The 9975-nt window shown below is 38.4% G+C and overlaps 1 protein-coding gene across 2 annotated transcripts in view; it reads right to left on the reverse strand.

Moving 5' to 3' along the window:
- LOC120535660 (C-type lectin domain family 5 member A-like) overlaps positions 1–5865 on the reverse strand; it is a 62756-nt gene extending 56891 nt beyond the window's left edge. For both annotated transcript variants that reach the window (XM_039763621.1, XM_039763620.1), the window contains exon 1: positions 5799–5865. In XM_039763621.1, the coding sequence (XP_039619555.1) occupies positions 5799–5850 (52 nt within the window). In that variant the 5' untranslated portion in view covers positions 5851–5865. The remainder of the gene's footprint in view (positions 1–5798) is intronic.
- Between the last annotated feature and the right edge of the window lie 4110 nt (positions 5866–9975).

Consider the following 9975-nt stretch of genomic DNA (forward strand, 5'->3'; position numbering starts at 1 on the left):
AGCAGGATAAAGAAGCCATACTGCTTCTTCAAAGTCAAACTACTCGAATAAAAGTGGACGGAATTTAGTTATACACAACCCCTTTGTTACAAAGAAGTGACATGCCCTGCCTGAGTTCTTCATCAGAAGCAGTGATGCCAAGTCTCAGAAGTACAGAGAAAAGACTAGCAAAAAATCCACAACTTGCAGACATCTACACTGCAGAAGTAGAGAAACTAGAGAAAGCAGGCTATATCACTAAAATACTGAGGGAAGCAGTAGCTAGTCAAGAATCGTGGTACATCCCTCACCATATAGTTCATCATAATGGTAAAAACAGGCTAGTTTTTAACTGCTCATTTCAGTTCAGAGGATCAACGCTAAATGAGTACTTGTTACCTGGCTCCACTTTAGGCCCATCACTATTAGGAGTGCTAATTTAGTTTAGAGAACATACTGTGGCTGTTAGTGGAGATATTAAGGCTATGTTCCACCAGGTACGCCTGTTAGAAAGGGATAAGGTCTTCCATCGAAATCATTTGGTGAGATATTAGACAAAAGATGCATCCTGACATCAATGAGTGTCAAATTTTTCCATTTGGCATGACTTGTAGCCCAAGCTGTGTTAACATTTACCCTGCAGACTCATGTTCACAATCATAGTGAACCTGGTGATGAAATAAGATTAGCAGTTGAGAGGCATTTTAATGTTGACAATTTTCTACAGTTTTTCCACATTTAAAGAGGCAAAGTACTTGGTGGATAAATTAATAAATCTTCTTAATGTAGGAGGTTTTCAGTTACGACAGTGGGCTAGTAACAATCCTACTGTAATAGGTCACTTACCAACAGTCTGAAATTAGTGAACTGTGGCTAGCTCAGGATCAAATACATTCTCCAGAGCCTACACTGCGTTTATGATGGTATTGCTCTTCTGACACTCTAGGCCACAGGCATCAGGCAATTAAGTATGACAGGCCCACACTAAGGAATATTTTTAAAGTTATAGCAAGTCAGTATGACCCAATAGGGTTTCTTATTCCATTCACTACTTAAGCAAAGGTATTAGTTCAGCAGCTTTGGCAAAAGGAGCGACATTGGGATGACCCCCTCTTCCCTGAAGATTTACTTCAGGCCTGGAACTCATGGGAGGCAGAGCTAATTCACTTGTCAAAGATTACATTACCCCGGTGCTACCAAACAACTGATATGGATGTCCCAGAAACCAGACGGGAGCTACATATATTCTGTGATGCCTCAGAACAGAGCTATGGTTCAGTGGCCTATCTCAGAATGGAAGACGGTAAAGGCAACCGGCAGGTTTCCTTTGTAATGGCTAGATCCAGAGTAGCCCCAAAGCGTCAGCTTTCAATCCCAAGGTTAGAACTTTGTGCCGCTTTGACAGGGGCTCAAGTTTCCAAGCTACTCAAAACAGAAATATCCATACCGATCAGCACTGTCATTTTGTGGACAGACTCAACACCTGTTCTTAATTGGCTTCATTCTAGTTCATACCAATTTAAGGTATTTGTGGGCACCAGAGTAGCTGAGATTCAAGAGCTAACAGAACATGATACCTGGCACTGTGTAGACTCTGTTAATAACCCTGCAGATTACATTACTAGAGGAAAGACCCTAATAGAGATAGCAAAATTAGGTCACTGGCGATTTGGACCACCCTTTTTCTTACAACACCAAAGGGATTGGCCTGAAATGACTTGCACCAAAGTTGTTGAAGATATAGCTGAAATAAAGCTTCCTAAACCCTGTACAGTCCTCCTACTTTCAGTACAAGCTATTCCAGATACTAGTCAGTTTCGCACTTATTGTGAGTTCTTAGAAGCCACTATGAGATTAGTTGAAGGAGCTGAGCAAGATCATCAACCCTGTGCTTCTGATTACAAAAAGGCTGAATTGCTACTTGTATGAAGGGCTCAAATAGATAATTTCCCTGTTGTTTTCAATCAACTACAAGAAGGTAAACCTGTTTTTTCTAGTAGCAGACTGATAGCCTTATCTCCGGGAATTTGACCATTCCAGTGAAATTATCAAAGTCGGTGGTAGGCTGTGACGATCTGAGCAGTTGGAATGTAATGCAATGCATCCTATTATATTGGATCCTACTCACCCTGTGACAAAATTTGCTGATTCAAAGATTTGATGAACAATTTAGTCACCCTGAACCAGAACGTTTATTTGCTGAAATTAGGTGCACATACTGGATCCTGAGAGAAAGAGAGGCAATTAGGAAACATCAGCATGTTTGAAGAGAGTGTCAAAGATGGCGAGCTAAACCTCGAATGCCTAAGATGGCCGATCTGCCACTAGCCCAGCATTCTATAGTACTGGAGTGGATTGCTTTGGGCCTTTTACTGTGATGATCGGCCGTCCAGTGGTATTCAAATGTCTTACAACCAGGTGTCTATTTGGACATATTTAATAGCATGGACGCAGACTCTTTCTTAAATACTCTTCAACGCTTTATTCCACTGAGGTACAGGAAGACCCTATGAATTGCTTTGTGATTAAGATACCAATTTCCGTGGAAGTAGTCGAGAGTTGTGCGAGGCCTTTGCAAGTTTAACAAGTGATCTTAAGTTGCTTCTGGCCAAACAAAAAAATTAGGTTCCACTTCAATCCACCAGGTGCACCACATTTTGTTGGTGCTTGGGAGTGGGAGATTTGTTTGATAAAGACTGCACTTAACATAATCCTGGGGTCCCAAACAGTTGCTGAAGAGGTGCTGAGGACAATCCTAGTGGAAATAGAAGGGATCTTAAACGCAAAACCTTTGGGGTACGTTCCTTCCAATTTAGCTGATCTTGACCCAGTGAACCCCAACTATCTGCTTATGAGGCGGCCTGACTCATCTCTTCCTCAGGTTGTCTATCCTGAATCAGATCTCTTGACTAGAAGGAGATGGAGGCACAGCCAGGTGCTGGCAGATCGTTTCTGGTCATGCTTTCTGAAGTATTACCTACCGAATCTTCAGACACGTCAGAAGTGGCACAAAGAGGCAGCTAATCTAGCAGATGGAAAGGTAGTAATGCTTCTTGATCCACAGTTTCCCAGAGCTTCGTCGCCTGTAGGTAGAGTGCTGCGCGTCATACCAGTAGCTGACAGACGAGTGCAAACAGCTGAAGTAATGATTAATGGAAGAGTGTACACTCGACCTGTGACCCGACTTATAGAACTTCCAAAAGTATCTGACGATGAGCCTTCCAGTGACAAACCTTCGGAATGATGTAAGAGGTCAAATGGGGGCGGCTGTAAAAAAGGCTTGTGTGCCTTTAAAGCGCTGAAGCATGGTCATGTGAAAACCGTGGAGTGAGCAGTGAGGATGTGCGTTTGTGAGATGTACCTCGCCGGAACTACTGGAGCCACTAGAAAATGTTTAAGTTTGTGCGTTGTTGACCAAATGCCACACATGCACCTACTCACCTACCTGTACAGTTCTACTTCATGTGAATTTTTGGCATTTCAACATTAAAGCAATGTTTCTGTAATAGTTGGATTAGTTCCTGTGTTCTAACTGACATACCACAGCGACTACAGCATATTGCAAGTCTGCCTTCTCAAATTACTTCACAATAGTGATATTAGGTGCATTATGTCTTTAGTGGACAGCTTCATTCTTGTCTTTATGGTGGGGTCATTATTCAGTCTCATTAGTAGTGTTTCTGTGGTCAGATGAATCGGAATCATAGTACACTATATAGTGATATGATATCAGACGAGATCATGACCTCATACTCAGCAATTGATACATCTTTCAGGCATTGCAATGCCAACTCAGCACTGTTCACAGAGTATTCCGAGTCATAAGTTAAATGTTTGAGCACCTGAAAAAGTCTTTTTGATAAATTGTAAGTTGGTCCACCTATTAGGCTGACCACTGGTCTGAATTTCAGAGGTGTTTTATGTATTTTTGGGAGTCCATAAAATATATAAATAACAAAACCTCAATATCTACCCTGGAATTAAGCTGACAGGCGGCACGGTGGCGCAGTAGGTAGTTCGGGTTCGCTCCCTGCATGGAGTTTGCATGTTCTCCCCTGTGTCTGCGGTTTCCTCCCACAGTTCAAAGACATGCAGGTTAGGTGCATTGGCGATTCTAAATTGTGCTTGGTGTGTGTGTGTCTGTGTGCCCTGCCCAGGGTTTGCTTCCTGCCTTGCGCCCTGTGTTGGCTGGGATTGGCTCCAGCAGACCCCCGTGATCCTGTGTTAGGATGTAGCAGATTGGATAATGGATGTATGGAAGTAAGCTGACATTTGGGCCAGTCCCTGGCCCTAGGTGGGCAGCCAACAGTGGTACAATTGAGATTTGCACATTGGGACAGAATTTACACTAAAACACTTGTCTACTGTGGGAAAATAGACAGGAAGCTCAAATTTGATCATGAACCTGAGAAAAGTCCATACCTTACTGGTCCATCCATTTTTATACCTGCTTATACAGGGTACGTTTACTGGGCAGCTGTAGCCTAACCCAGCAAGTAACAGGTACAGACAGGAACAACACCATTGACGGGGTGCCAGCCTGTCACAGGGGGGACATATACATTAGTAGAGTCGGTCAATCCATTATAGGCAGCTGCCTAGAGCGTGGTTACCTGGGGGTGCGCCATTTATGAAAATTAAGGGGCACACGTTCCCCAGTGCAGATACAATCACTAAATTGATTCCACTGGGGGAAAGGTTTTAACCTCAAGACAAAATTCCATTGATAAAATCCACCGCGGAGAGCAACTTTGCATTCTTATTGTAAATCCTAAAAATGCCACGTTGGGCACTTCTGTAATAAATCGCAGGGCAGTCAATAAATAATGTTCTACAAGAAGGAAAATCCGGAACGAAACATGGCCCATTGTCTTCACCTGTATAAATAGGGAATGCGCTCAAAATGTGGCTAATATATTGTAAACGCTGTGAATCTGCACAGCGGACAAACACCCATTCAGCTTTATATATTAGAAAACGAGGGTGAGATATTGCAGTAATACAGCGCGTTGCCGCACCCACCACACGAGAACCACTTCAGGATCTCAAATTTGGAACAGAGCGCAACCATGCAACAGGTGACACCTCAGCACTACACTACCTCAAATGGAATCGAACAGTGTGATGTTTTTTACGGTATATGGAGTGCCAATCCTGCCATCGACCCCCAAAGTCTTCCTGCAAGCTGAAGGATCTGCTTATACATTAAGTATAAAACGACGCCTTGTAAGAATGTGTATACCCCCAACAAAAACAAAGAGTGGTCGAAAACCGGTGTCCGAAACTGGTAGTCGAGCTAATCGCCCAGTGAATGTGCCACGAAGAAATATATTTAAATTCAATGTACGGGGGTCGTTGAAAAAGTTTCCGCACTTTTTTTCTACCTCTATTAAGTATTTCAAAAACAAATTACATCACTTTTCTACATAGTCACCTTCGTTTGCGATACATTTTTACCAGCGTGGTACCAACATTTTAATGCCCAATTAGTACTACTCTCGCCTTCGCCGATTCCAACGAAAATATAAAATTGCGTAAACTTTTTGAACGCCCCTCGTACTTAAATAATATATTTTAAAAATACAAAACTGTTGCATTTGCAGTTGAGATATTAAAAAATACTGCAACAATCAAAACTGTAATAACAACGCTGAGCTGTCTTCACTATAGCTACTGTACAGATGCAATGTAAAATAAAATCAGGTCAAAAACAGATTTGAAAAGGAAAGGCATCTAGTTTATGCGTGCATGTGCAGTTTAACCAATACAAGTAAAAAAAAAGTCTCAAGTACTCAAGTAAGTACAAATATAATTCTTACCTCCGGGCTGAACAAATGATGAAAAAAGTCTCTGTCTGTTTTCACGGTCCATTTTGCTTAGCTTCAGTTGCCGGATAATTAACAACGCAGAAGCTTTATTTCGTAGAGGTAAAAACGGAAGTGGAGATTACATTTTTTTTTCAAGGTAATACGCGCAGCATCATTTGATCTTTCGATCCTTTATGCTTTTTAAATTAACAAAAAAAAAAAGTGTTTTGTCACACTCTAAGAGCGACTCGGTTTATTTTAACAACAAGTTGCTATATATACTATGTTCTAATAATAATACTATCTTAAATTTTCTGTGATGATGATGGCGTACCCAGCTCCACTATTAAGTTCCCACACCATTCATTTATAGTTTGTTTTAAACGTAATGGTCGACTCTGGCACGCATATTGTGCTACCCTTTGCGTACAATGTATTGAAAACAAAGTTAAACAATGGCTACCTGTAATGTTGTAATGTGCCTCATTTAAGTCCTTAAATATGTAATTATGTATTAAGTAAAGGCACTTTAGGCATTTATGCAGGACAGAAGAAAGGAATTCACATTAGCACAAAAAAACTGCTTTTGACTTGTATGATACTTCTCAGTTTTTAAAATTGTAATTTTCAAGAGAAGCAATCAAAAGGTTAGTGAACACAACCAAAGAAGATAGACTATTTTTATAATCAAGTTGGATGTTCTCTTGAGATGAGTACAGTTTTCTTAGTGGAGGAGTTTAACTATGTCAAGGTCTTGCTTAAAAGTAATTAAAAGGGCAGATGTGCATTGGGGTTGAGCCGCACTGTACTAATGTTCGGTCTCCCCTTCTTCATCTATATTCAGATCCTTTTTATTAATGGTTTAAAAGCACATAGCTAAGTATAATTTGGAGAAGAGTATACCTGACAGCTTCTTTATAAGAGTGATGAGTTTAACAGTCTGGCAGGAACTGTTGGGGAAACTCTACTATTTTAGATTCAGAGGTGTCTATTTTCCACTAACCACAGGAAACCACAGCAATATTGACTAGTTCTTTAAACAGTTTTTTACACCAAAAACAAAAGCTACAGAAGATGTTATTTGCACTTTAATTTACTACCTGTGCGGCCCTTCTGAGATGGTTTAAATCTAAGTAATCAATGTTAACATTTGCAGTGCACCATGCAATGCATATGTCTCTGTTATATGCCATTTGCTATGGGATTTGTAAAAGTATTGTTAATGTTTGTGTGGCACCATCTATTGGAATGACAAATGCAAAGCACTTTTTACTAAAAAAAATTAGTTATTTGCCGTCTTATAGAATGTGGAAACTTATTTACTTACTCAATTAGCAGCTATGGAGTAAATTAGTATGTTTATATTATTTATTTTTATTTTTTGCTTTTCTTACTTTTCCAGAATTGTTTACCTTTTTGTGATACATTTCTTCTCTTTGCTTTTTCCTCTTTGTAATTGGTGCCCCTTCCAAGCAATGTCATTGTTGTTACTGTTAGAGACTTTGAGTTTGAGAGAAAAATAATATGGTGTGAAAATGAATGGAGCATTTATTTATTTGTTCTGTATAATTGAATTTTCCTAATTGTGTTGAACAACACTTTTCTTAGCTTCCCTAAACTCACAGTTAATCTGCCATCTAGTATACTTGAGACTCCATCTTGTCAAAAAAATTTAGCCCTACCAAATGCATGAAATAGTCTAATAAAAATTAGAATGTACTTTGTCACAAAGATTTTTCTGAAGGTACACCTGGAAGGGTACAAGTTGTGGATGTTGGACATTTCAAGGGTGGTTGCCAAACACTTCAAAACAAGCATCCCCAATGGCCCCATTCACTGCTTCATTTTTCATATTTTATGTTTTGTTTTAGGTAGTGAGAAAGAGGGAATTGGCATTGACAATAACAGAGCAAGGCATTTTGTTAAAGAGGTGGTGGGGGTTTTGTTAAGGGAATGATGGGATTTTGTCAGAGTGAGGAGGATGTCTTAAATTGGACACCTCAATCATAACTACACTTGGAATTTGCAGATGAAGGTGTAATTTGTTGTTGCAGGTAAAGAAATCTGGTCATTGCTTCCTAGTTTTTTTGCCAAAATTAACACAATTAATTTAGAAGGAGCATGGAATAAGTTGTAAATTAACTAAGATAATGGTAATGCATACTAATTGAATTATAGAATGCTCTGTAATTATTTTCTTATGATTTGCATATTTTATTGGTTTATTTAGAAATGGCTGAGGGAGACATGTTGGTATCTGATTTTGCAGCTAGAAAGTAGTTGGCCCATTGTTTGTTATTTTTAGGATCGATATTGTGGGAACAATGGTTTCTGCCTCAAAAGTGTTTGTGTTTGAGTATGTGTTACACACAGTGCCTAGCTGATACATACATTCTCTCTCCAGTGGTTCATTGTATATTTTTCAAAGGTACCATTATTTAAAGACTTATTTTAGTCATGTTGTTCATCTGTGCACTGTGGCTTGTTTCTGTAACCATTTCTGTGTTTTAGTATCGCTTTGCTTCAAAGCTTTTGGTTCTCTAATATGACATGCAGTTCTAGTCATCCAAGTAGGCTGTAAGGTTCAGAAACATGCCTTGTCTCTCAGCTACATATGGGGACATATAGAAATCAGAATGCTCAAATACAAAGTATAATAACAAAAAAGTCAGTAAAAATTTAAAAAATGCATACTGGTAAGGAAAAATTTCAAGGAACATTTGCAAACTAATACAACATTTAAATGCCTTTGGATCTGTATTAAATGAGAAGGCAGTGGCTATATTTTGCTTTACTTCTTCTTCATGTTATCTCATTTCTCTTTGCCAACACAAATGCTTCCCATACTGAGATAAACCACCAACTTTAAAAAAGACGAATGTCGTCTTCCTCAGCTCATAGACTTATAAACTAGTGTGCTGTTACTTCTGGGATTTGAAGTAATTCTTAAGATAATTGTGCCCCAAATGAGGCATCACAAATTACAATTAGACCACCAGCTTGGTGAAAGGAGCTATTTAATATAAATATATTAATATATTTTAATATAGTATATTATTTGAAATTGGAAAAAATCAAATACTCAGTTAGAGGATCCGTACAGACGTTTTTCAAAACATGGCAGGATCTAATCAGTAATATTTTAAAATAAGTTCATGAAGCATAGAGAATTTATTAATTTAGGTATGTTTAAAAGCTGTAAAATTTTTATGCCATTTGGTTTGCTCTCTCTCTCAAGGGTGGGGATCGATCTGTTCTTAACTCTATTTTTCTTTTTGTAAAAACTTGATTGCTTTTATGGAGTGTAATACAATTAATAAAAATAATAAAAAATAAAAAAAAAGAAAGAAAGGAGTTATTTAATTACAAACATGAACACTTATGTAGGATCTCTAGGATATCTGCAAAGAGAATACATTGCATTAAGCAATGACTATTTCCATAGTAGTGTGAGGTCAATTACTGCTTTGATTTTTCTATTTATTTTATGTTGAAAATAATGCCCATTTCTATCTGTTTTTTTGACATTCATCTTTATGTAACAATTAAAAATAGAAGTTTCCATGTTACTATGAATGCCACCAATAAGCCCTTGCAGTTCATTTGTGGATCAATTGACTTGTTATTTCAGTCTGTTTAAAAAGCAAGCATTGCACAAAAGAAATACAGGCAACTGAAAAGGATCTTTAATGCAGGTGTGCAAAAAATAAAGTTTTGCATACAGTTATATCATCTGCATGACAATATGGGCTGATGGCAGTCAGAGTGATATCATCACAGCATAATTCAGGATTTGCTAGAAAGGTAATTATTCCGTATAAGGAGCAGGAACCAGCCTGATCAAAATATTTCATGGGTGGTTTCAGGAATCGTTAGGAAAAAGTGCAAATTATAAATCAGACAGAAAGGAAAACAGTGCAGACACTCGGTTATTCTACAACCATCAATAATATTTCTTGCTATTGCATTAATGTCACATGTGCAGAGTACAGTATAGCAAATTTCTTACTTATATGTGCTAGTCAACATGCAGTGCAATATGTTGCCACTCCCTGGTGCCATGATTAGTGAGTTTAACTACCTAACCTTAAAAAATTACCTTCGTTACCTTAACAAAATCTCAGATCACAGACAGACTGCGATAGTAAGAAAAATGAATACAAAAGAAAGTAATGAATTTGTCCACCAA

Source organism: Polypterus senegalus, chromosome 9 (assembly GCF_016835505.1).
Source record: "Polypterus senegalus isolate Bchr_013 chromosome 9, ASM1683550v1, whole genome shotgun sequence".
Lineage (NCBI taxonomy): Eukaryota > Metazoa > Chordata > Cladistia > Polypteriformes > Polypteridae > Polypterus > Polypterus senegalus.